The 26,780-nt window shown below is 61.8% G+C and overlaps 1 protein-coding gene and 1 long non-coding RNA gene across 8 annotated transcripts in view; one reads left to right on the forward strand and one right to left on the reverse strand.

The window, feature by feature from the left end:
• Positions 284-5,346, forward strand: LOC102162074. The gene is made up of 4 exons (XR_002342455.1): positions 284-381; positions 1,534-1,623; positions 2,332-2,420; positions 2,949-5,346. It is a non-coding gene; the product is annotated as an uncharacterized LOC102162074 (long non-coding RNA).
• UBE2I (ubiquitin conjugating enzyme E2 I) overlaps positions 5,231-26,780 on the reverse strand; it is a 29,827-nt gene continuing 8,277 nt past the window's right edge. Inside the window, exons 1-8 of one of the 7 annotated variants that reach the window (XM_005655131.3) lie at positions 17,497-17,637; positions 12,935-13,074; positions 12,683-12,757; positions 12,431-12,514; positions 11,671-11,743; positions 7,837-7,946; positions 7,644-7,723; positions 5,231-5,853 (exon numbers count right to left, since the gene is read on the reverse strand). In XM_005655131.3, coding sequence (XP_005655188.1) covers positions 5,790-5,853; positions 7,644-7,723; positions 7,837-7,946; positions 11,671-11,743; positions 12,431-12,514; positions 12,683-12,748 — 477 coding nt within the window. In that variant the 5' untranslated portion in view covers positions 12,749-12,757; positions 12,935-13,074; positions 17,497-17,637 and the 3' untranslated portion in view covers positions 5,231-5,789. Of the gene's footprint in view, positions 5,854-7,643; positions 7,724-7,836; positions 7,947-11,670; positions 11,744-12,430; positions 12,758-12,934; positions 13,075-17,496; positions 17,644-18,467; positions 25,845-26,780 lie in introns of those variants that run through there. The other 6 variants (XM_021085705.1, NM_001204369.1, XM_021085707.1 and 3 more) reach the window with 6 other exon arrangements.

Genomic DNA, 26,780 nt, shown 5'->3' on the forward strand with positions numbered 1-26,780 from the left:
CACCCCAAAGGATCTCATCTCTAATGGCAGGACTCCTGGCCGGGTGGGGAACAGGCAAACCTGGAAGCAACTTCAGCTCAGTTCCAGAGGCAAGGACAGCTGGCTCTGGGTTGGCCAGGGGTCTTCCGTCAGCTGGGCTGAGGAGGGGACAGGGTTCCAGCTGCATGCAGGGGGCAGCCCACTGTGAATAACTGTGGCTGTACCTTCTTCATCCCCAGCCCAGAGAGGACCCGGTGCCCCCCTCCAGCCACAGGTGGGGGTGGACACTGCTCTGATGGGGCGAGCACCTGTCTCAGCTTCCAGATCCAGACTCACAGCCACGCTGCCAATTCCTGTCTGTGCAAAACAGGACACAGAGCCATTGAGGAAACAGCCCTGCAGGTTGGGGGGACAGCCCTGCGGGGTGAATTCTCCTTCTAGAAACTCTGGCGCCAGGCCCTGCTTCCATCCTGACCCTGTACAGCCAGGCAGATGTGGCGGAGGCTGGGGGTGGGGGGGGGTGTGCTCAGGAAAAACACAAGGGCTGGGAAGATGAGTCAGGCGAGCAGGGAGGGAGACCCGGACCCCATGCACCAGCAGCCCCCGATGCCCTTCTGCAGGTTTGGGGACCAGGGGAGGGACAGCCAATGTCCTTCCCTGGGGATTTGGCAGGTCCTGAGCCAGGATCTTGGAGCTGATGCCCCCCCAAAGCCTGCAGTCTCGCGTCATTGGCAGGTTCTGCTAACCTGTTGGAACACAGCCTGGTTGCCATGGTGACCATAATGGCTTGGGGTGAAGAGAAGAGAGTCCGCAGCTGCTGTAAACAGGAAGTTAGGAGGGGCAGCGGCCAGGGGAGGGAGCACCTGCTCAAACCCCATCCCAGGCGCCGAGGGGAGGCAGGGGGCTTGGGACCAGCTGCTCGCTCTGGCTTGTACAGAACCAGAGGCTTGTCCAGGGCCACACAGCAGCAGGGTGGGTCCTAAGCCCAGCCCTGGGCCTCAGTTTCCCCGGGAAAGCGTAATCCCCAGGGCCCTTCCCTCATAAACACTTCCCGAGGAAGCTGTGAAGGCCCCCTTCTCCCTCAACCTCCTGGAGGGAGGCAGGTCCTCCTTCCCTGCAGCTCTGCCTTGGGCCTCAGTCTCCCTTGCTGGTAAAGCAGAGCAAACAGCCGCAGAGCCCACTGCTCAGCGGGAGGCCGGGGCGGGGTCCGCGCGAAGCCAGTGCTGGTCAGCGTTAGCTGTCCTGGGGGATGGGAACTGCCACCACTGACGCCCCAGACCCTCTAGTGGCCTGGGGAGGGGCTCTTTGCTTCAGGGACTCAGTTTTCGCCTCTGCAGATTGGAGGTGTAAGCTCGGAGAGAGGGGCCCCCTCGCCCCGTGCCTGTGCCCCAGACCTTGCGCTAAGGATTAACCCTGGCGCTTGCCCCAGGTCCCCCACAGCGGTTCTGAGCTGGAGGGGCAGTAAGGGGCATGGGAACTAGGGCCCTGCCTCTGGGGGTCAGGCTTCGGGCTGTAAAGAGTCTGGCAGGCTGCAGAGTGGCTTGTCCTCCTTAGGGCCAGGAGAGAAGCACCAGGCTCTGGATAAACACTCCGGGTGCCTGCTCCTCGGCACCGAGATGAGGCCGCAGAGATGAGGGGCAGCGGGTGAGTCCCGGGCGCGGCCGTTTCTTTTAAAAACGCAGGTACTCACCCCCTCTGGTGGCAGTCGCCGGAATTGCAGGCACAGCCTCCACGTGGTCAGGCTCCTCCCACGGCGCTCCCACCCCCATAGCGCCTGTGGGGAGAGAGCCGGGGGTGACAGTTTGAAGCCAGATCTTAATTCTCTGCTCAAGAATTGAACCTGGGCAGCCTGCATGAAAACCAGGAATCCCAGCCACTGGCATAGCTAGAGGCCAAAAGCAAAATTGCCCTGGTTTTTGCCCCCGGTTGAAAGCAAGACTGTTTCAAGGAGACAAAGTGTAAAAATAAATTTTATTGTTGGAAACACAGTACAGCCAGCGAGCGGAGAGCAGACCAGACTCTGGACTGTTCCGCGAGCAGTGCACCAGAGAGGGAACGTAAACCACTGAGGTGGGGTAGTTCGTCCAGGTCTTTGTCTTCCTTTAGCCGATTAAGTTGTTTTATCTTTCACACCTGACCAGGCCCAGGGCCCTCCCTGATCTGTGTGCGCATCTCTTGGCCAAGATGGAGTCCAAAGCAGAGCATGGCGGGAAGGTTATGTAGACTGATCATGGCCAGGCATCCCCTCCCTTCCTGACCCGGAGGGGTCTCTCTGCGCATGTGTAGTTAGTTGGGGGTCTCCCGGATCCTGAGGAGGGGGAGGATGTGACCTCTTTGTTCTTCTGTCTTCAGCCCCTTTTCTGATCCTGTCATCACTGCTGTTTAACAAGTGCACAGAAGACAAGTGCCCGCTATTTGCCTTGTGCCTGTTGTTAGCAGAGGTAGGTGGCCGGTTGCAAATGTTTATCCCGGGGCCCACCTATCTCCTGCCTCAGGAGGATGATGGCGGGGCAGGGGTAGGGTGCTGGTGGAGGGGGAAGGGAGGTGGACCACAGGGAGCTCGTGGGCGCCCAGCCCGGGGACCTGGGCAGGGTCCTTGTTGCCCCGGCCTGAGGATGGTAGCAAGCTGTTCCCTTGCCTGTGTTATCTGTTATCCGCGGTGGTTCTGCCAGTCGGGGGCGGTTCCTGGTGGGAGGGGGCTGGTGCAGGTTTGGCTTCCAGCCTGGCGCCTGGCTTCCTGGGGTGCACCCACCAGAAGCCCAGTGGGGTCCTGCTGCCAGCACCTGCCCAGGCTTGAGGTTTGCATGCGGCTGGGGGTGAGGACCGAGCAGCAGCCCAGCTTGGGTGCTGCAGGCGGGGAGTGGGCTGAGAGCCTGGCTCCTGTGTGTGTCCCTCTGCACACTGGAGGCCGAGGCACTGGCTCTGTGCGGCTCCAGATGCTTCCCTCTAAGTCAAGAAAACTCCCTCAGGCAGGTCACCTCTATGAGAGCAGAAGTCTAGGGAAGGAAGGACCCTGGAGGGGCCCCGGGACTTTCTCTTGCTGCACCCTTGTTATTTCGCTCTTGGAGCTCAGGTAAAACTTTCCTGACTGATGCCAGAGCCTCTGGGCCCAGTGCCAAGCCCGTCAGGTCTGGGGAACTTTAGGTGGAGGGACGCAGGGCTCCAGCCCCTCCGTCAGTCCTGCGGGCTCCGCAGTGAGGGGACAGTTGTCTGGAGGCCTCCAGATGAGCCTGCTGGGCCCCTGTGGGGCAGGACAGCCCCGGGCTCAACACCAGGGTCGTCTGGGGACAGATCCAGACCAGTGCTCCTTGGGCCCCTCCCTGCTGGAGTTGGCTTAGACTGGTTCGAGCCGGCCCAAGTCAGACCCTCTAACCTGGCAACGCGTCGTCATGGCAACCTCAAACCGGAGGCTGCCCATCGGCCGGGCCTGATCTGAGTGAGGTAGGAGGGCCCTGGGCTGCGGAGTCAGGGACTGAGGCAGCCTTGTGGGTGCAGACAAGTGTGAGGCCACGCACGGTGTTGGGAGGCCAGGGGGGACTCGCAGGGCCCCAGAGTCCAGCCAGGAGCCCAGTGGGCTCCAGCAGAGAGCCTCCTGGGGAGAGGAGGCTCCCGCCTGGCTTCTGGCCAGGTTCCCCCTCCGCACCTGCGTTAACAGCCTGGCAGAAGCCAGTCCTGGACTCACTGTCCCAGGGGCCCGGCCAGGGTCTGAGCCAAGGGCGCACGTGCACCTTGGCACCGTGAGGGCAACTTCCCGGCTTCCCAGGGAGGTCCACCCTGGCGGCGAGAGCCGCCCCAGGGGCTCAGGGAGCAGAGCAGGACGCGCACCGTCTCGGCCGCCCACGCCTGGGCTTTACGGGGGAGGAGGGGGGACTCCACCTTGGCTCTGGGGATTGTCGCCACCTGCCACTTGCAGGCCACTGAGTGTCCCGTGCTGGAGGCCTAGGCGGAAGGTGGCGTCAGCAGCCCCTGGGCAGGTGGCACTGAGCAGATGGGGCAGGAAAAGAACAGGCAGCAGTTAGTGGAAATGTTTTAATTAGAGGATGTTTAGATACAGTGGTTCATCTAAGGCCCACAATTCCTCACTACCCGACGCCCCAGGCCGAGGGCACCCCCTTCCCTCACGGCAGAAGTAGCATGACCACAGCTCATTTCTCGGGTTACAAGAGTCACACCTTTGCTAAGCCAAGGCCTGTGGCACAAAAGGACATTTCATTAACTGAAGTCACACGACAATGTGCTAGAAACATTGGTTACTTTAGAATGCTTTAACTAGAAAATATATTGAATTTCCATATATATTAACCATATACACGTGTAACTATGACTAAGAGCAGCTCAGTTGTCACAAAATAAGACGTCCTGGGAGAGGCTACCCAAACACCAGCCGCCGGACGCCCCTAAGGCCAAACGCATCACAGACCTCCAGCCGCGAGCTCAGTGACTCGACCAGTCCCCGCTCCGTGAGCCAGCAAGGTGCTGGGGCCCCAGAGCCTTGGGGCCCTCGGGCTCGCTCCCAGCTTTCCTTGTGACCCTGCCGCCGCCAGGCGCTCCTCATCAGGGCCCAGATGACCAGTCCTTGAGCCCCCGTGGGGATCACCCCACCCCGCCACATGGGGGCTGAAGCCACGGGTGCAGGGCTCCGAGGGTCCTCAGGGTGGGAGTGGGAGGCCAGCTGGGGCAGACGGGCTCCGGGCCTCCAGTCCAGGCAGAGAGGCTGGGCCCCATCTCAGCAGGGACAGACGCAGGGCACCAGCCCAGCCCTCTCTGCCACCTCCCGCTGAGCCAGGACCCTGGGCAGCAGGCTCAGGTTCCGCGGTGTCTTCTGAGAGCGCCACTCGGGCGGACCAAGTCCAGATGCTTCTAGAGCGTAAGGGGGTGTCGTCCTGCTGCCAGGACTGCCTGCGCCCGGCGGGGACGCTGATGCGCGAGCAAGGTGGGGCACGGCACTAAGCAGAGGCTCTGTCGCTGCTGGACAGGAGGCCACGAGCCCCCACAGGCTGGGCTCCATCGCTGGGGCAGCCACCAAGGGAGCGAGCTGCTTGTGCGGCAGTCCTCCCTGGCGTGCAGGCTGCGGGAGGGTCTCGCCGCCAGTTCCAACCTGACCAGACCTGGACGCTCCGGCGGGTGCTCCGCCGCCAGGAGCCACATGGGAAGGGGGTACCCAGGACTATTTACAGAGGGCGGGGCCGAGCCTGGGGCGCTGGGCACACTGAGGCCACCTCCTTACTCTTAATGATGATAATGCCACAAAAACCTTTATATAAACAGTTTATTTACTCTAAACAGCAACACAGACAAACGCCATATAAACACAAAGGAAGTGATGCGGAGACGCGACGCTGGCTGACTGGATCCGAGGCTCGTAAGCAACACAAGCCAGGCTCTGGGAGGGCGGCGGCGGCGGGGGCAGGTCTGATTTTCTGTCGTGCAGCCAGCTGGAGGCTAAGTGCAGCTCTAGACGGTGTGAAGCATGCCTGCATCCGCGAGCAAAGGGGACTAGCTCCTCGGGACTCATCCAAGTATAAAAGTTTATAATTTTACAGCAGTTGAAATACTGACATCAATATTAAAATAAAAGCAAGTTTTACATAACAATCAAAAATACAAAAGACTGAAGGAAGAGACCCTGTATGAAAAACGGGGCGATTCTGCGAGTCGAGACTGTGCCCGTGGCGGAAATGGCAATGGCGCCCGCCCAACCCTCCCCGGGTGACCAGGATTGCAGAGAGCAACGTGAGATTCGCCAAATGCTGTAAACAAGTTCTTGCCAAACCAATCCCTTCCTTTTCATGATGCCACAAGGTCGCTGCTTATGAGGGAGCAAACTTCTTGGCTTGTGCTCGAACCCTTTTCTCGTATTCCACTCTGTTTTGGCTGAGGAGGTCAAGAGAGAGACGGGTTAGAAGGCGCGGTCTCGGGGCACCGGTGCCAGGGCAAAGCGGGGGGACAGGGCGGCCCCGCGGGGTCACGCCTGCAGTGACCGGCAGCTTCCTTCTCTCTGTGAAGCAGCGCCTGTCACAGCGTCACTGGAAGGGCCAGACGGGGAAGGTGTCTCAGCACCAGGCCTGCCCTCAGCTCAGGGCCCCGGGGAAACTTGTGGCAGCTTACGCGGGCCGGGTAGGACCTGGGCTGGGCTCCAGAGTGAGAACCCCTGCTGAGAAAAGGGCCGAGGACATGACAACAAGGACAGATGGGGCTCCTGCATGCCTGACACCCTAGTTGAGAAAGCTGAGGGTCCTTCCGAGCTCTGCAGGCACGGCCCCTGGCAGTGTGGTTGCCTGTAGCTCCCCAGCTGTGCCACAGCACACAGGCCCTGAGCCCCACCCTGCAGCTCTCTGGGGAAGGGTTGGCAGTGCCAGCGCCAGGAGAGGCGGAGCTGGGGAGCGAGGCCACAGGATCAGCCTCTGCAGTGGTCTGCGCGGACCCTGGCCCTGGGCAGAGGCAGCAGGCTGGGAGAAGCAGGGACTGCCAAGTCCAGCTCTGCCGTTTACCAAGCGAGGCTGGGATGGGGCTGCAGGCACCTGCCAGGCAAGGACACGTCCTGTCACCTTCTGGGAGTGAAGGGATAACAGCATCGGTCAGGTCACATGTCCAGGGTACCCAGGAAAAGGCCGCTAGCCCTGGTGAGCGCCAACCGCCCAGCCTCGGTGCCTGACAGCGTGGACCAGTGCCCACAGCACTGTGGCCACCTGCTGTCTACACGGGCGCTGCTGTCAGCCTGGGTGCCACGCCCCAGCTCTCCGTGTGGGCCTTCTCGGCCGCAGGGGCTCGGCCCAAATGCACACCCAGCGCCTCGTGTACAAAGAGCGGATGGGAGGCTGTAGAGACACCACGCGGCCCTGGCTCAAGCTATCTGTGCGCCCATAACGAACCTGAGCTCCACTAGGGTCCCTGAATCAGCTCCCCGCTAGAATCCCCTGGGGGGAGCCCCTCCCCCGGATTGGGACCTGGCCCCCTGGGTCAACCCCGGGTCAGGACCCTGGGGTGCTGGCTGCTTGGCGCGTCCCGAGGACAGTCGCAGCCCCAGCTTCCCTCCCTCCCCCGACCCACTCCAGGAACAGGCACCTGCCCGGCCTGTCCCGGAGGCCAGCCCCTCGGGTCCCAGGCCGCTGAGGCACCTGGGGAGTGTCGTCGGGAAACTCGCGCTGTCCCGTGGGCAGATGGGACAGTGGGGCTCAGAGCCTCCGGCCTGCCTAGGGCCCGTCCAGCCCAGCTCTGAGGAGAACCAGAGCCAAGCCCGGGGCTCCAGGTTTAACCACTGCTCGCCCCCAATGAGTCACAGGCCTCCTCCGTCAGCGTGGATGGTGGACGCAGGGAAGGCCTGGGCACGGAGGGGACATCAGAGCAGCTGGGTGGCCAAGAGTGGCCTGAATCCCTGCCCCATGGGAGCACGGGAGGCACCACACCCAGGCTGGACCAGCGTGTGGCAGGAGCGCCAAGGGGGGCAAGTCTGGGTCCCTGGCTGAGCTGGGCTGCGGGACGCCCCTTTTTCAGGGCCCAGGCCCAGGGGGTCATTCCCTGAGCTGGACCAGGGCTGTTAAGACCTCACCTCCGACACAAAGCGGCCAACACCCGAACGCCGCCCCCCGCCCCCGCCGGCCTAGAGCAGAGACTCCAGGCGGCCAATGCGAGGCTGCACCAGGTGGGGCCGGAGCGCTACTAACCAGTAGATCGTGTAGGCCTCTGCTTGAGCTGGATCTTGGATATTTGGTTCATTTAGAAGTTCCTGTATTCCTAACAAGATCTGCGTAAGAGACAAAACAAACAGCCCAGTGGGAGGCTAGCGCTTTGAACGGCAAACCTGCCTAGGACAGCGGCCTCGGTCCCGGAGACCAGAGGCGGGCGCGCGCTGTGTACCTGCTTAATCGTGATGGCCGGCCTCCAGTCCTTGTCCTCCTCCAGGATGGACAGGCACACCGTGCCCGAAGGGTACACGTTCGGGTGGAATAACGGCGGCTCGAACTTGCCTGGGGCACAGGGAAGGAAGCACAAGCGGTCAGGGGGGCGGGGGCACCTGGCTGGTCCCGGGGCCTTCTGTGGAGGACTCCTCGGGGAGGAAGCTGGCCCCGAGGCGGGAGGGGTGGGCCCGTGCCTCCCCGGGGGGCTCGGAGGGACCTGTCCTCCCGGGACGCGGCAGGCAGTCTTCGACTCGGGAGGATGGGAAGGGGCCGAGGCGAGCGTCCTGGGGGCCTCCAGGCAGAGGCTCAGAGGCCCTTCGAAGCGAGCGGTTGTTTTCAAGGCAGATCATCCTGCGTCGCGACAGAGGCGGTAAGGACCCCGTGTTCTCTCTCACGGACACTGACTCGGCTCAGGCTTCCTTGTTCCCATCTGGGGCACCTTCCCCTTGTCACTTTAGTGCAGCAGGTGTAGCACAGCTTGATGGACTGACAAAAACAAACTCACCTGCTCACACCAGCAGCTTCAAGAAAACTCCCCCCATCACACACCACCCTGCCTGTCCTGTCACCCCAGCTCGCAACCCCCCGAGGACTCCTGGCTCTCAGGGTCATGTGTGCAGTTCCCACACCCGTGCTGTGCGGGCCTTGTTGGGGGAAGCTGTGCCGAGGACTTGCCCACAGCGCCCGCCGCAGGGGCGCATCTGAGCCACAACAAAGCTGTGCACGTCCCTCGAGGCAAATCCTGATGTGTGCGCATTTTTTTTTTTTTTTTTAAGGGCCGCACCCATGGCGTATGGAGGTTCCCAGGCTAGGGGTTGAATCAGAGTTTTAGCTGCCAGCCTACACCACAGCCACACGGATCTGAACTGTGTCTGCGACCCACTCAACAGCTCACAGCAACGTCAGATCCTTAACCCACTAAGTAAGGCCAGGGATCAAACCGGTGTCCTCATGGATACTCATCAGATTTGTCTCTAGTGAGCCATGACGGGAATGCCAGTGTGTGCGCACTTCTACGGGAAGACACTGGCTTGCACGGTGTCTCTGCTGAACCTGCAGACACCACTGCTTTCCAACGGCTGTGCCAGTGTACAGCGCCAAGATGCTGCCAGCACCCGTGGTTCAGTCATGGCATTCGGCCACTCTTGCGGTTCTGCTTTGCGTTTTCTGGATCCTCTTTCACTCCCTGCGATGCGGTGACTGCTTCCTTGCTCAAACCTTGCATGCTTTTCTTGTCGACACTCCTTACACACGCGGGACGCAGGTCCGTTGTCAGTTATCTGCCTCCCAAACGCCTTCTCCTACACAGAGTTCATCTTTTTCTTTCACTTTTGGTGAAACCTCTGGTGCCTTTCCGTGAACACCAGTTCCCAACCCAAATATAACCTGAGACATCATTCTTGTCCCCACCCAGAGAAGGTGCTGGATGGGCAGCGGCACCGCCCCACCCCACCCCCAGCTCGGGAGGGGTGGGCGCGCCAGGAAGTCACCTCTCGACTCCCAACACTGCCCGTCGTTGCTTGGCCTGCCGACGCCCCGCGTGAGCGCCTCAGCATCTGGGGGACACTTCAGAGCCTCTCGCCTGTGCCGCAGATGGTCCGCTGCTGACCTGTCCATTCGGCACGACACCTGGGCTCCTCCATGAGCACCGGGTCCCAGGGTGGCCGCAGCAGACGAGCCAGAGACTTCCGGGGGAGAGTTCGGAACCGACGTGAGCCCTGAGCCGGGCCCTCCCACTCCGGCCGCAAATGGGGCCGGGAGCCAGGTGCAGCACCCTCCCCTCCTGGCTGTGTGCCGCCCGACAGGCGATGCCAGGGACAGACCGGAGAGAACTCACTGACGAGCGCGTGCTGCCCCCTCCACTCTTGCTGGCGACTCCCGGTCGAGGTGGTCTTGATTTCAGTTCGGTCAGCTCATCACTGTCCCCAAGGGGGTGACGGCGGGGGAGTGGGGGTGCTCCAGGTGCTTCCCCGGTTAAACGCCCAGCCGCGAACATGAGCAAGAGGTTCCCCCACTTGCTCCGAAGCTGTACTCTTTTGGCTGCGGCGGCAGTGGGGCACCTGCGGCTGCACCTGCAGCCATGTGAAGGTTCCAGGGCCAAGGACAAACCTGCGCCACAGCAGCGAGGCCAGGTCTTTAACCTGCTGGGCCAGCAGCTCAGCCCTGATGCTGTACTTCCCACCGGGCACTGAGATGCCACGCAAGAGCCGTTCTCCTCGTCAGGGCCAGCCCGCCCTCCCCGTGCCCGCAGCCCCACCTGCCACCTGCAGGCCCCGGACGCAGATGGCCTTTCTGGGCTCTGCTGCGCAGACTGTGTCTCAGTCGCTGTGTCCCCAGAGCAGGGCCGGCCTGGGTCCCCTCACTGGGCGGGCAGCAGCCTGAGCCCCAGCTCCGCCCCCTCATCTCCAGAGCCCTGGCTCTTCTGGGCACTTCCTGCTTCTCAGTCTGCCTGACGGTTCCCAAGGGCTGCTGGCACGGCGACCAGGGTCAGGCTGGACCTGCAGAAGAGCCCCAGAGAACGGGCGTGTGCACAGTGGCCCGACCCACCAGGCACCCAGGCAGCCCCTGGCCCTCGCAGACGCCTCGTCTTCAGCACAGCAGTCTCGAGAGTCTCTTGCTGGATGTCATCCACGCTGTTTGACGCTGCTTTAAATGGTGGCGTTTAGGAGCTTGCATCTGCTGCAGTTACATGAATAGATTTTTGCAAATTCGTCTTTTATTCAGCACCCCTAGGACAGACTCGGAGGAAGATGGTTTGCAGTCCCGTCTTCCTTCCACTTGTGCTGCGGGGATTTCGTTGTCTTGCCCGGCTGTGTGGGCCTGCCATTCCCCACAATGTGGAGCGGGAGTGATGAGAGCAGCTACCATGTGTATCCCTTCTTCCTTTTGGTCTCTTTAGGGCCGTGCCTGTGGCACATGGAGGGTCCCAGGCTAGGGGTCGACTCAGAGCTGCAGCTGCTGGGCCTCCACCCCAGCCAGAGCCGCAGCCATGCCAGTTCCAAGCCGCATCAGCAACTCACACCGCAGCTCACCACAAGCCAGATCCTTCACCCAATGGGTGGGGCTGTACCGGCATCCCTGTGGCAACTGCTGGGCTCTTAATCTAATGAGCCACAATGGGAAGTCCACGTTTCATCTCTTAAACAGAGACGTTCTGTAAGCTAAGACGTGCACGTGGCAAAAAGCCCTGAACAGCAAAGAACCCCCTGAAATGAAGTCGGTCCCCACTCCAAGGCGGTGAGTCTCAGAAAGTCTGCTTGTGCCGTTAAAAGACAGCACACTTCTCTCCAGCCAGCCGAGTCAAGGCTCTCACAGCCTGCCAGGCACCCTCCACACGCCAGGGCAGGTACCAGGGCACTCCATTCACCAGCCAGTGCGGATCTCCAGCGACAGAACCCTCCCGAGTTTCGCTAAGTAAACGGGTTACTGCGTCCACCACAGCAGAACCGCAGGCGCAGCCTCGGCCTCTCTTCCCGCCGCCCGCTCTGCCGTCTGCACAGGCAGCTTGGGCCTGAAACCCCAACCAGCGAGGAAGTCCCCTTGGGGGGCGGCTCTGGTCCGCGGTCCTTCAGCGCGCACGCCGGCCCAGGGCGGGAGCTCATCCGCCGGCGGGAAGGGCCCAGGAGGCCCCCGGGGTGGGAGCTGGGCCTGTTCTGAGTTCCCCGGGCGCCCATGGAGCTGCGGGGAGCAGGGCACATACCTGAGGCCCCACAGGCCCAAGCTCTCTGAGGACCTCGGTCCCAGAGGAATGCGGCCGACGCTGAGGGATCTGGGAGGACTCGGCTCTACTCACATTTCGGCGGTGAGGACGGGTAGTCGTCTTTGAACAGCATCCGCAGTTTAAACAAGCCTCCCTCCCACGGCGTCTGCGGGGAGGCAACACTCTGTTAGGTGAGCAGGGGTCTCCGCGGCCGGTCTGGCCCAGCAGGGGCTGCGCTTGCTCCCGCCGTGCCCCGGACCGAGAGAACCCCGCCGACCCACCCCGCGCACCGTCAGGGCCTCCGTGGGCCCCAGGAAGAGGTGCCAAGGGCCTTCCCTCAGGCCCCCGGGTCCCCCTCCTGCGCGTCGAGGCCACGGATGGAGGCCACGGAGCCTCTCATCACCCAGCACAGAAGGGGGCGCCTCCTTCCTCCTGGGTCACCGCACTCTTCCTCCCAAATGCTTGCCATGTGCCGGTCCGAAGAGACCCGGGCACACTCAGATGGGCCGAGGGGCAGCCCCGTGGCCAGGCATGAAGGGCACGCTGGGCCCCACACAGCCAGCTCGGTGGCCGACGCCCGGCCTCCACACCCAGGGGCAGGCAGGCGTCCCAGGGAGCGTCACCCCGGCCAGGCTGCCTCAGCCTGGGCACCTCCCTGGCCCCCGGCCGCGCGGCGCCTCCCTCCCCATCTGCCACAGCCCAGGTCCTACCTGATTCAGGACATGCCCAGGGACCACCTGTCATCCTGTCTTTGAGGTGCCCCCCCCCCACCAGGGACAGGACCAGGGCTCACGTGACCGTCCCCAGCGTCCCGTACACCTGAACCCGAGCCCTCTCGGGGGCCCCCTCTTACCCCCTTCTTCCCGGGAATGGCGCACTCCCAGTTCATGAGGTTCATTGTGCCGTCGGGGTTTTTTGTGGGGACAGCCACGAACCCCTGCGAGAAACCACACAGGCCCGTCAGCGCCGCGGCAGTGGCCCCCCCACTCCCAGAACAAGCCCTCTGGCTGCGCTGCAGGGGCCAAAGGGCCGGCCCGTGGGCACGAGGGTCTCCGGGGAACCGGCCCGCGCCCCCCGCCCCCCGCCGAAGCAAAGCTTTCCTTACAAAGGGGTGGTCTTTCCTCCAGGCCTTCCTCTCCTGGGCGAGTCTGCTGAGGGCGATCCCCGACATCTCCAGTCCCTGCAAGAGACGTGCGGGGTGAGCGGTGAGCCAGGGCGGCCCGGCCTAGCAGGCTCACGTCCAAGGAGCAGGCCCCCAAAGGGCCCCACCCGGCCCCACGCGCCGCCGCCCCGCACGCTGCCCTGCCCGCCGGCTAGACGCTCGCGCCCCTGGGTCCCGGCCTGTGCAGGTACCTACCGGGTCAACCTCCCACCCCCGGAGGGGCAGAGACAAGACCCCGGGCCCAGGTCACGGCTGCTAGAGGCCGCACAGGGAGGGGACACCGTGTGCTCCCAGCAGCCACCTGCACGACAGTCCTGCCTCTCCGGCTGTGCCGCCTGCCGGAATGAAAGGGACCCCACTTTCACCACCAGACCCCACACGAGGGGCAAGGACAAGACAGGAGGTGTCGAGCCCCTGAGCCCTGGGAAGCCAGGGGCGGGGCCGCATCCTTTGCTGCAGCTGGGGTGCTGTCAGGCCACCAGCACAGAATCGGGGGCTCGGAATCTAGGCTCAGGCCCCGCCGGGAGGAAGGGAAGCAGAGGAAAGCTCCCCGGACAGAGGGCAGCTTAAGGAGGGCAAGGCCAGCACCCCGCTGCGACTGTCGCCAGGCCTGAGCGTCTTCACTGGCCCCACCCCAGGATCACTGCCACTTCCGCTGCCAAGAGCAAACCAAGACTGCCTCCCATTTGCTTTAGGAAAGACGACAAAAAGGGGAGCAGGCCCACTGGAGGGGGGCTGCTGGAAAGCCTGCTCATTCCTCGTGTGGGGCTCCCCCTGCACCTCCGGACCACAGACCCTCCAGGCTTGGTGCCCGCCGCTTCCGCATCACGCAGGCCAGGCACAGGGCGCTCGACTGTAACCCCTGCTGTCCCTGAGGACGCAGCCCTTAGGGGACACAGAACTTGCTGGAGAACTTGACCCTCATTGTGTCCAGTGCTCCTCAGTGTCTTTGACAATGTTAAGGATCCTCAGGTCAAGTGCTTCCGCTACGCAAGGCTTTGACAAGTCGGCGGGGGACCTGGGGGGGGCATCCTGGAAGCACATGGGCAGCGGATGCGGCCACAACGTGGCACTCAACCAGTCAAGGCCAAACTCCTGCTACAGACGGCACCGGAAACCAGCCCTGCCAGCCCTGTCCCAGACCCAGGACCCCAGCCTCAGCACAGCACTGCCGACTACCAAGCCTGAGAAGGGAGGATCCAGAAAGTACCCCGCCGCCGAGGGGGGGCACACCTCAAACACAGGGGGTCCGCCCGCCGCCTGCTGCTCACAGCAGCCCCGGCCCCCTAATCACTTGGCGCGCCCAACCCCACACCCCTTTTGGCCCCAGCTGCTCCAGCAGCACAAATCACACCTTGACCCCACATCTGCTCCTTGGCTGCTCTGTCGCCAGGCCCCCAACACAAACACACCCCTGTCTGTGCAGGAGGGTGGGGCTGCGGCAACCATTCAACCGCAGACCAGCAGGTCGGCGAGGCCGGGATGGCAGCCTCAGTGGGTGTTTATGACACGGACGGGCCCCAGGCCCAGGGGCCCCATGGAGCCGGGAACTCTGGGTGTCCTTTGGGGATCACCGTGGCAGCCTCCAGCACGACACAGGAGCCCGGGTCTCGGAAGCAGGGTGAGTTAGTGCAGACCACCGGACCAACTGCATGTGGTGCACTGTCCACAAGCAGGTGTGCTCGTGCCACCATGAGGAACAGAGACGGTCAAAACTTGAAGCCCCTGCCACTCAGGAGGCATGGGAACAGGTGCAGCTCCACCCCAGCACTCTGAGCACACCTTCCACAGGCTCTCACCCCGCCAGGCTTCAAGATTAAGTCCCAGACAAGTAACACCAGTCCTGCACCCAAAACAGAACAGCTTTTTTTTTTTTTGGTCTTTTTAGGGCGGCACCTGCGGCCTACAGAACTTCCCAGGCTAGGGATTCAATCAGACCTACGGCTGCTGGCCTACGACACAGCCACAGCAATGCAGGATCCAAATCACATCTGTGACCTACGCTGCAGCTCACAGCAAGGCTGGATCACCGAGCGAGGCCAGGGCTCAAACCTACGTCCTTATGGACACTAGTCGGGTTTGTTACCACTGAGCCACAATGGGAACTCCCCGCCTGGGATCTGTCTGTTCACACAACACAAACTGAGGAGAGACAGAGTTGTGGCTGTGCAGAAGGCCCACGCAGGAGGAAGACGTGTGCTGGGAAGTGCTAGGTGCCAGGACACAGGAAGCAGGACGATGGCAGGGAGGCACCCGGTCCTACAGGGTCAGGTGCCCGCGTGGGCACAAGCTGCAGCAATGCAAGGGACTGTTCCAGGCGGGCTCACCAGGAACAGAAAGAAGAGCCAGGAGGGTCACTGGCTGCGAGGGCCAGGGACCGCCCAAGGGAGGCGGGGGCAGTGACCCCGAGTCTGAAAAGCTTTCCTTCCCTTGACTGCCTCCAACCCTTCACTTTTTTTGGTCTTTTTTTAGAGCTGCACCTGTGGCATATGGAGGTTCCCAAGCTAGGGGTTAAATTGGAGCTGTAGCCGCTGGCCGACACCACAGCTCAGCAACGCCAGCTCCTTAACCCACTGAGCCGGGCCGGGGACCGAACCTGCATCCTCCGGGATACTAGTCGGGTTTGTTAACCTCTGAGCCGGGACGGGAACTCCCCAACCCTTCACTTCTAAACAGAACCCTGCCCCACCCACTCCAGCAGCTAGTGGGGCTGCCCCTCCCGCAGGGCTTGAGGAATCTGGAGGGTCTCTGCAGCCCCTGGGCAGCCAGGGCAAAGGCGGCAGCAGGCGGACACGTCTGAATTAACGGAGGCAGGAGTCCAGCAAGCGGCTGCTCCCCGTGAGTCTGCACCTGGCCAGGCGCTGACCATGGGTCATGAAGGCCCAGGGCACCACTGTGGACACTGAGGAGCCATGGATACTAAATGGGCAACTGAGGCTGCTCGGGGAGGAGGGCAGGGGTCACGGCTTGTCCAGGATGCAGACCAGGCCAGGGGGGCCATCCTGAGTGCTGCCTGCCTGCTGACCGTGCGCCAGCACCCGGCCACAGGCCACCTCTTCTGCTGACAAGGGACAAAGTTGCCTCTGCAGGCTGTCCCAGAGCCCAGCTGTGGCTGCGCCAAAGGTAATGGGGGGGGTCCCACAGGAACTCCTGCCTCCCCTTCCTCAGGGGTGCCAGGGGACCAGACCAGGCAACAAAAGGGTGAAGAGCCACAGGCCCAGGCAGAGAGGCCTGGCCTTCCCTTATCCGGGAGAAAGCACCCAATTTGTTACATTTTAATGACAAGGGGAGCTACTCCTTCAGAATCCCACTTAAAATTAAATCTGCCTTCCCCAACCAAGAGTCACCCGAAGCAGCTGAATGTTAGCAGACACTCCAGAGATGGACATTGTTAGGATGCAAGGATGAAATACCCACGAACCGCTAGCCTGCAGGACAGCAGCTGGGATGTCCAGGCAGATTCTGGAAGTCTCCACGCCACCTTCCTCCAGAGTGAGCTGTGCCTGAATCCCCTCTTCTTAGATCACACGCTGCGATTTGACAGCAAAGCCTGCAGAGCCACTAACTGGCTGCACATGCGGGCGAGATGCTTCTCTCTCCCAGCCTCAGCCTTCTCAGCTGTGCGATAAGCCACAGCACTGTGAACTCACGGGTTGGCCCAGGGTGAAAGTGAGCAAGGATCAGCAGCCCAGGATGGGCCCTTCCCACCCAAACATCAGCTTCCCAGGGGGAAGGCATTTGCTTCACCTGATGCAGGCACCCTGCACTCGGGAGACTCTCCAGCCCAGGTGCACGCCCTGTTCTTGCCCGTTTCTGCAGCCAGGCCCCAAATCCCGAGCAAGACTATCGCAACAAGATGCAGAGTTCACCCCCTAAACCACCCGGCGGGCCATGAGCAAGTCAGGGAAAACTTGGGATCCACTCCCCTCTTCTGGTGGGAAGACTTCCAACCCAAAAAGTTTTCCTTAGTAGCAAGAAACGTTTGAGGTTAGGGGTCTGGAAAGGGCACCAACTCTGCAAACACAGAACAACAACTTTGCAACCCGAGGAACTAAGCTTGTTTTCAAACCACACAAACCAAACCAGTGAATTCTGTGATTGAGAGGCAGGTGCAGGCCGTTACCGCGAGCCCAGCTAATCATTCTCTGGCCTTCCTGCTCCTGGCTCAACTACCACTTCCAGCCTCCGTGCACTTGGTACAAAGCAGTCCCAGGAGGAAAATTCCCCGTCAAAGGAAGCGCGGGTGCCCAGGGTCCCACCAACTGCGGCCGAGGCTCCGGAGGCGCAAGAACTCGGACTTGTTTTGATTTACAGACACCACACACCACCCCCAAACGGGCCGGCGCTGCCGCAGCGCGAGGCTTTGCGCTCTTTGTGCGATGCGTCGTCTCCAGGGCTGGCACACGCCACAGGTTCGCGCGCAGACCGTGACCCCGGAAACGCTCCGCCTCGGCGGAGGGCTCGGCGCCCGCTCGCGCTCCTGTCAGCGCAGCCCGAGCGGCGGGCGCCGTCTGCGGCCCGGCCGCGATGCGACCCGCCCCGAGCGCGCGCCCGAGTGGACGCCCCCGCCGTCTGGGGCCGCGGAGCCCAGCGGGCCGGCCCACGCCGCGGCGTCAACACACCGGGGCAGGCCGGTTCCCGGGAGCGGGCCCGGCCGGGCCGCGGGTGGAGGGAGCCCGCCTGGCCGGGCCCGACGGCGGCGGAGGCCCCAGCCCGACAAGGCCCGGTCCCCGGCCCGCCCGTCTCGCCGCGCTCACCTCGGGCGGCCGCGGCCCGGCGAGTGAGGCGGACGAGGCGGCGGCGGCGGCGGCGGCGGCGGCGCTCCTTTGTCTCGGGACTTCCCTCCCGAGCCCGCTCCGCGCGCAGCCCGAGCGCTCGAGGACCCCGGCGCGGGCGGGGCGGGGCGGGGCCTGCGGAGTCTGCCCGCCGCGCGCCTGCCCCGCGCCCCGCCGCTGCCGCCGCACGCCCCGCGCCGTCCACGTCGCTGTGCGCCGCCCGCCGCCCGTGCCCCGCCGCCGGGCGCCCGCGCCCCGGGCCAGGCCTGGGAGCCCAGCCCCGGGGGCGGCTTTCCAGTCAGGCGGCGCCCTGGACACCTGTGCCCTTAAAGGAGCCGCGTCCCTTATGTGAGGGAGCGTCTGCAAACTCCCCTTCGCGGGGCCCGCGTCTATCCGAGGACACGCCGGCGTGCGGCGGGGCAACCAGGAGGCCGAGATCTCCAAGGGCCCCCCGGATGCCCCGCGGGCACCTCCCCGGGCACGGGTCCTGGAGGTCTCCTTGGGGCTAGGGCCCGGGGCCGGGGAGCAAAGATCATTGAGGCCTAGGGATCCCCGAAGCGTCGCAGCACGGTGACAACCCCTCGCGCGCGGCAGGCCGTGAAACTCCTTGCAATTGGCCAGTTCGGGGCTCAGGGCGGGGCGTCTGCCGAATCTGCCCAATGAGCTGACCCCGTACAAAAGGTAGCGTGGCTGCCCGACCGATGGGAGGAGAAGAGCGGACGCTCCCTAACCCAGGGCTGGCCCTGGGGGAATGAAAGGGAAAACCTGACATTACTAATGGAAAACCTCTCCAACTGCAAGTTCTGCTTCTGTAAGCCCCGCTTGCTCAGCGCCCCCCCATGATCATGTGACCACTAACAGACCCACACCTAAAGCTGGAACATTCCCTGCCGCCGGCTCCTCCAGTTCCCACTCCGGTCCACCCCTCCAAGCGTGGACCCAGAAGAACTGGCCTGTAAAAGCCTGTAGCACCCCTGTTCGGGGCCTGGGTTCTGGAGAGCAATCTTCCCCAGGCCGGCCGGGTATGAGAGCTAAATTCTCCTCCTCTCCCAGTGTCGCTTGGTTTCTCGCTGGTCGGTGCTGCACGTGGAGCTGTAACATTTCTGGAGGCCCCAGCGAGACCCCAACCGTTCTGGCCCTTTGAGCCACCGGGGCTGCGGTGAAGCTGCAGGAAGGCTGGGGAGCTCCGGAGGCGAACGAGGCGGTGCTCCACCCGACGGTATTTCGGGTCCTCCTTCGTGGCGGTGCTCCAGTCCTCCCAATGGCCGAACCCCAACCGGACTCGGTGGAGAGACGGACCAACTCCCAAGCAAGACTAGTTAAAGCTCCGGAATAAGGTAAGGCCCCGAGGCCAGTCCCCGTCAGGTCCTGCCTACTGGCAGAAGAGGAGACCTACGTCTTCCAGTCTGACGACCCCAGGAAGGGACCTCCCAAGGGGGAGGTCTGTGACGGCTGAGTGAATGCATGAGTGACTGTGGCCTGATACGATTGCATCTCAGGTTCAGTTGTGTGGCTCCACTGTTTCCACTACGGGGTCCCAGTGGGTCCTAACCTGCGGTTCCATGGTAACCTCATACGGTTTACAGCTGCGTGGGACTCTGAGGATTCTCTAACCTCCCTGCGAGTTGGATCCAGGTTCGGGGTTTATACGAACCAGCCAATTGCTAAGAGGCACCTAAACTCCCTAGAGAGAGGTGGCCAGGCAGACATCTGAATGTGTGCTCCATGAAGGGGCATCCCCTCCTTGTCTTGCTTGCCACAGCCTTGCAGGGGGAAACCCAGGTGGGATATTAGCCCTTCGAGACCACCCTCACATGAGTCGAAGACCCCTTTGCCCTCGGCGATTACAAAGGAGAGGTTCTTCAAAGAAATCTTGAATTTGACCTTATCCCCAGAAATCCAGGAATCTTGGCCCGAATCCTGGGTGGACCTCGGGATTGTTCATTCTGCCTGCTCTCAGAACCCCAGGAGCTGAGTAAAGGGGATTTTTGGTTGCAGCCACACTAGGAGATCCCCCTTCTAGTCCACCTGCTTTGTCGTCCACCCACCATCCTGAGATCGTGTTACGTTAGCTCCAGATTCAGGGAAGACTGCATCCAAAGACCCTTGAGTTTCATTGAAGCCTTAGAATATTCCCAAGAACTCGCCCCAAGGGCCAAGACCCGGAGTGGTTAGCATCCTTAGTGGCAAAGCAAGTGCTTGCCCCCCGGCACCCCTCCCCCGCCATAGAGTGGGCGGAGCGGGGGTCGCTCTGCTTTGGGGAGTGGAGGAGGCAACAGTAAAAGGGACATCCGCCACGGAAACTGAAGCAGGCTCCTAGCTGTGGGCAGTAGATCAGGACCTAACACCACGGGGGCACCTAAATCTAAGCCCACGGCTTAAACTGCATGATCAAGAATTTCAAGAAGGGCTTTTGGGGGGACTATGGCGTCGGAATGAACCCTGGACAACGCCACACCCCGTGTGAGCCAAAGTGGCCCTCCTTTGGAGTGGGATGGCCTTCAGAGGGCACGCCAGACATGCCCACAGGAAGGGCGGCCTCTCGGGTGGTCACCGACACCCCAGGACACCCCGATCAGTTCCCATACATAGGACTTTGCCTCCCTGGGTCCGGTTCTGCACCAATGGCCAGGGACAATGTAGGATCCTTGTGGCCCAAGCGCCCTCGGAAAAAAAAGAAGGACCGGCTAAACCTTTCCTACAAGGAGACCCAGGAGACGACACCCCTCCAGCCCCGCCGCCTCCGCCCTGTCTTCCCACGGCTCCACCCTTTCTTGTGCAACCACCACCCCAACAGTTGCCAAACAGTCCACCTCCCTCTGTGTCTCCACCAGTCCCACAACCGCCATGGGCCCCAAGTCCAGCGCCAAAGGGAAGACGACTCCGCTGGGCTCAGCAGTCCGCACAAATGACTGCAGCCTTCCAAGCTCCCCTGTGGGAGATGTGGGGCCCCCAACAAGCAAATGGTGATGGCGCTGGGCCCTCCCGTTCTCTATTACCAGCCCTTCAGCACAACCGACCCCCTGAACTGGAGGCGCCTCACCCAGCTCACTCCGAAAATCCATCTTCCAAGCCCACCAGCCAACCTGGGGCGACACCCGTCAACTCCTCCCTACCTGCGCCAGCACCAAGGAGGGGTCTGCAAGTGGCTCCACGGACAGCCTCCTGCAGGCACCCTTGACCTTGAGGGGTGGGCACAGAGGGCAGCTCCAGAAAACAGACCTGACTGGGGCTTCAACACTCAGGCCGGGTGGGCGCCCTGGGGTGCCGTCGGAATGCTCTCCTTCACGGCTGCGGGCCGGAGCCAAAAGCCACCCATGTGACAAAGACGACGACCGTGCTGATCCAGAAATCCGACGAGACACCGACGGACTTCTACGAGAGGTTGTGTGAGGCCTTGCAGACCTTCCCTCCCTTGGATCCTGAGGCACCTGGGCATCAGCGAATGGTTAATGCAGCCTTTGTGGCCCCGTCTTCCAGCCACATGCTTGTAAGACACAAGTTGGACGGCTTAGCTGGGATGAACGCGTCACAGTTGCTAGAAACAGCAGGGAAGGTTTTTGTGAGCCAAGATGGCAAGCCCTGCGGGAAGCCGGAAGGCAGATGAAACGAAAGGTGTCCCTGAGGGCGGCCGCACCAGGCAACCCCGAGCCCAGCAGGTGGCCTCGGCCACCAGGCAGAAGGGAGCAGGAAGGAGCCGCCCTTGAGACGAGGGCAACGTGCATGTTGTAAAGGAGATGGGACACTGGAAAAGCAAACGCCCGCAGCAAAAGGGGGGCCCCCTGAGAAAAGGAGCCTCGTCCAGTGGAGGAAGGTGCTGAGCAGAACCGATTGGGCACGGCCTCAGCGGCCTGGGCTGGAACCAAGTCCGCGCACAATCCGTCTTTGCCTTCAGTTTATCTCCAGTGTCTTGCATCATCTTCAGCATCAACAGTCTCAAGTCTTTTTCCTGGAGGCTGAGAATCTCCTGATCACTTAACTGATTTTCTGGGGGTTTTTCCTTTCTCCCTCGTCTGAGTTATAGTTCTCTGTCTTCTCATTTCTATAGGTTTTTGGTGTGACCTTTTTACAGATAATAGAGTTGTTGCCTCTCTTGCTTCTGGCATCTGTCCCCCTTGTGGGGGCCTGCTGCAGGCTTCCTGATGGAAGGGACCTGGAACAGTCAGATCAGGGGACCCTGGACTCCTTGCTCCTGGGTCCCTGGGAGCCCGCGGTTGAAGTGATGACGGGGGACCAACCGGTGACATTCATGGTGGACACTGGTGCTGGACACTCAGTAGTGACCAAACCGTGGCTCCTCTTACTCAGTGACAAACGACCATTGTTGGGGCCACTGGAATGCAGGCCGCTTGCCCGTTTTGTGGGCCCAGACCTGCCAGCTGGGGGGCCACCCAGTGACTCCCGAGTTCCTGTGCATACCGAGTGCCCCATCCCCTCCTGGGAAGAGATTGCCTGACCAAACTGGGGGCCCAGATAACACTTGCCCCTGGGAAGCCGGTGAGTCTCATGCTGGGCAAAGAGGGGGCCCTGCCGATGGCAGTAACTCTACCACGCGGGGACAGATGGCGACTCTATTGCTCAAAGGAAAGCGGGATAAGTCCCACGGCCCTCCTGGGAGAATTCCCCCTGCTCTGGGCCGAGAAAGGGCCCCCTGCGATGGCCAAGAATCATGCGCTCGTTGTGGTGGACTTAAAGCCTGGCACCACCCCCAGCAAACAGCAACAGTACCCTCTAACACGAGAGGCACATCCGGGATCCAAGAACACATTCGGTGATTGCGAGACGCCGGAATCCTGGTAGAGTGCCAGTCTCCATGGAATCCCTCCTCCTACCTGTCAAGATGGCCAAAGGGTATGATTACCGACCAGTGCGGGACTTGGGCCCGGTTAGCCTGCAGCCATCACCACCCACCCGTGGTGCCAAACCCCTGTCCTCTCTTGGGGCTGCTGCCCGCTCAAGCAAGCTGGTTCACCTGCCTAGACCGCAAGGATGCCTTCTTCTGCCTTGGACTAGCACCTGTCAGGCAGCCACTGTCTGCCTTCGAAAGGGAGGCTCCCCAGACAGGTAGAAAGGTCCAACTAACCGGACACGGCTACCACAGGGCTTCAAAAATTCACCCACTCTGTCTGGGGAAGCACCAGCCCGAGATCTAGCTGCCTTTCCCAGCGGGGCCATGAACTGTACCCTCGTCTAGTGTGTCATGGATCTGCTACTGGCAAGCATTCCCCAGAAGGATTGCTGGGAGGAAACACGAACCCTGCTAGCTCTGCCGTCTACCACAGGCGAGGAGGCGTCCTGGAAAAAGGCACAGACCTGCAGACAGACAGTTAAGTACCTCGGGTTCATCACCTCAAAAGGACATCGAGCCCTCGGGCGAGAGGGCAAACAAACCACCGGCTCCGTGCCTCCACCGTCTACCGAGGGAGAGGTCAGAGAACTCCTCGGGGCCGCGAGATTCTGCCGGATTTGGACCCCCAGGTTCCCTAGCAGAGCTAAGCCGCTGTGTGAGGCTGCCGCAGGCTCGGGTGAGGAACCCTTGAGGTGGAACAAGGAGCAGGAAGAGGCCTCCGAGGAGGTGGAGGGGCTGCCAGATGTAACACGGGAGTTCAGTTTGTTCATCCATGAGAAACACCGCACTGCACGGGGTGCTCACACAGACTCTGGGGCCACGGCAACGGCCAGTGGCACATCTGTCCAAGGGTTGGATCCAGTGGCGTCAGGATGGCCACCCTGCTTGCGGGCGCTGGCAGCCACAGTGGCTCTGGCAAGGGAGGTGGCCAAGCTCACCCTGGGACAAAACAGTGATGTCCCAGCGAGGTCCCACACTCCGTCACCGCTCTGATGAACAGCCAAGGACACACGTGGGTGACCCACTTGAGAAATACAGCCAGGGCCTACTCTGTGAAAACCTCAGGGTCCCCTTGGAAACAGAACGGACAATAAAGTCAGCTTTCCTTCTGCGCGCCAAGCCCGGCCAACCCCATCATGACTGCGAAGAGATAATGGACAAAGTCTACTCACGCCGACCAGACTGGACCGAAGATGCCCCAACCTGGAACTGTTCACGGATGGAAGGAGCTTCATTCAGGAGGGACGATGGAGAGCAGGCTAGGCCGTGACGACGCTGACAGCAGCACAGAGGCGAAGCCCTCGCCCCAAGGTCGGTCAGCAGAGAGCAGGACCGTGGGCGTGTCCAGGCATTGGGGTGTGTGCGCGGGGAAAGCCAACCTGCATCTACACCGACTCCAGGTGTGCCTTCGCTACCTGGCACGTACACGGGGCTGCCTCCAAAGAAAGGGGACTGCTGACAGCTGGGGAGAGGAAATTAAAGCCAGGAATCCATCCTCCAGTTACTGGAGGCGGGCTGGGACCTTCACAGGTGGCTGTCCTACACTGTTGGGGACCCCAGAGAGGGGCTGATCCTGTCAGGAGAGGAAACTGACTGGCCGACCAGGCTGCCAGAGCAGCCGCCCATTGACCCAGCCTCCCGCTTGGACCCAAACCTCCAAAGTCCTGCTAGCCCCAGAGCTGCCCACTTCCCCAAAATATCACCAGGAGGAGGACCACTGGGCCCCAAATGAAGGGGGGATTCAGGCAAAGGAAGGCTGGGGAAAACTGCCAGACCAGCGACTCTTCGCTCCCAGCTCAGGGGCAACACAGATGGTGACCCAGGACCATGAGGCGACCCACCTGGGAAAGACAGCCCTGGAAGGGCTGCCGAGCCGATGCACCTTTATCCCCGGACTCCCTGCACTCTGTGCTCAAATCAGCCACAGGCGTACCACTTGCGCCCAAAACAACACAAGTCAAGGACCCAGGCTTAACCCAGGAACACAAGCCAGAGGTACGGCACCCTCTGAAGACCCAGAGAGGTGGACTTCACCCAGGTCAGCACTGCCGGGGCTACGGGTACGTACTTGTGCCGGTTGGCATCTACTCAGGATGGGTGGCAGCCGTCCCCACTCCGACCGAGGGAGTCAGGGCCCTGAGGCGAGAAACAAACCCTAGATACGGACCGCCCCTCCCCGTTGGATCCAACATTGGACCTGCCTTTGTGGCAGAAGTGGCCCGAATCCAAACAAAGACCTTGGGGGTAAGGTGGAAACTCCATGTCACATACAGAGCACAGAGTCGAGGGAAAGTGGAGCAAAGGAACCGGACCCTCGAGACCCGAGCCACGCTCCACCAGGAGATGCGACTGCCCTGCATAGACGTGTTGTTCCGAGCCCGAGGCAGCCCGAGACCCTTTGTTATTCCCCGTTAGAGATCCTGTATGGGAGGCCTCCCCTGGTCATTAAGAGGGGGTCTCCAGCAGATAGGGGGTCTGGAACCGACCCGGCACAGCCACAGCTTGGGAAGGGTACTCGGACACATCCCTGGAGAAACCCTAGAGAGAGCACCCACCCTGTAGGAAACGGGGTGTGTCCTCAGCAGCCCCGGGCAGTGGGGTGGGTCAAAGACTGCAAGACAGAGCTGCTCCAGCCAGTCTGGACAGGCGCCCACATGGCGATTTGGGCACCTCCACCTGCCACCAAAGGTGCAGGCCTCACCCCGTGGGTCCATCACAGCAGAGTCAAGGGGGCTGCACCCACGGCCGACACAGACATCTGGGTGACCGCCCGGCCCCCCGAGGATCCCCTCAAGATCGAGTTCCAGAGGTACCCGTCACCGTCACCAGAGAACGTCCACCCTGCTCTGGCCACCCCCGGAAGCTGGTCAGTCTGTGTGCGGTGGAAGCTTGAGAACTTTCCACGCGGGACCCGAAGGAGACCCGTGCTCCGGTGGGGAACGCTAACCACTGGGGTACCTCACCCTCCTGCTCAGGGGTGGGCTTTATGCTGTAACCCTCACGATGGGGCCATGGTCCCCGGCCACTCCTCTGTGGGCGTATTTCCTGTCTGCAGGTCTGTTGGGAACTGTCCTCCTTGTGGGCCAAAAGGAGTAACGAGTGTGGGGACAGTTCTGTGGATGGCCGCCCTTCTGGTCATCGCCAGCCACGGGAAGGCCGCTCGTCCTTGGCGGGCCGTAGTTTCCCAAATGGCAGCCTTGGCAAACGAGCCGGGGTGCTGGGCCTGCCTATCAGAAGACCAAGGGTGGAGTTCCCATCGTGGCGCAGTGGTTAATGAATCCAACGAGGAACCATGAGGTGGCGGGTTTGATCCCTGGCCTTGCTCCGTGGGTTGAGGATCCGGTGTTGCCGTGAGCTGTGGTGTAGGTTGCAGATGCAGCTCGGATCTCGCGTGGCTGTGGCTGTGGTGCAGGCAGGTGGCTACAGGTCCGATGAGACCCCTCGCCTGGGAACCTCCACATGCTGCGGGAGCAACCCAAGAAAAGGCAAAAAAAAAGAAAAAAAAAGATGACCAAGTATAGTATATCCACTGCCCCCCTCCAGGCGCACCGGCCTCGCTGGGAGATATGAGGTCCCTAAGCCCATCCGTGAGCGGATTCTCGGTGACCTTCCGCAATGAGACCAAGAGCACGGGAGCTGGAAGAGCCCCTCCCGCCCCGGGATGACCGAGGAAGCAGGTCCGCAGACACAGGGACGTGTTAGGGTTTTGCCACCAGAGTGATGGGGAAGCTGCCTGTGTGTTTTCAGCACCTGGAGGCCAAAGGAGGGGAAGGGAGGCTTCCGAAAACGGCAGTTTCTACAGCGAACCCGGGTGGGCGTCTTGGAATGGAGATGGCGGCACGATGTCTGTTACCAGGGGAGAGATGGCGAAGGCGAAGGTGCCAGTTCACGCGGGGCGGCAGCACCCAGAATGCAACCAAACGGCCGGACGAGGCTTTCCGGCCCCAGGCAGTGCAAAGACAGGGACCAGCCAGGAGGTCACGGCGCCGGCCGACAAACAGGGTCCCTCCGACCCCCAAGCGCAAGTGATACAGACCACGCCCAACACCACGCGGTCACACAGCTCATATTCCGGAATCCGGTTTGCCAAAACCTCCTCCATGCACACAAGCAGATGGATCCCCAGTACAGCCCACTCTGTGTAGACAAGTACGTCTCAGGGTGAAGGCCACAGAGCCTAAAGTGGGATGAACCTTGGGACCCGTTCATCCACCCAAGAGATGTGCTCATATCACATTCAAGAGCACGGGTGCGAGGGTCCACAACCGGGGTGTCTTAAAGGGAACGGGATTCTGTCTCCTCTGCGGGAACAGGCTGTAGGAGAGCTTACCCCGCAGGTGGAGGGGAAGATGCAGCATAGTTTTCGCCCTGCCAGAGTTACAACTTAAAAGTCCAACACAAATGGTGGCCTCAGGAA

This window comes from Sus scrofa, chromosome 3, assembly GCF_000003025.6.
Source record: "Sus scrofa isolate TJ Tabasco breed Duroc chromosome 3, Sscrofa11.1, whole genome shotgun sequence".
NCBI lineage: Eukaryota > Metazoa > Chordata > Mammalia > Artiodactyla > Suidae > Sus > Sus scrofa.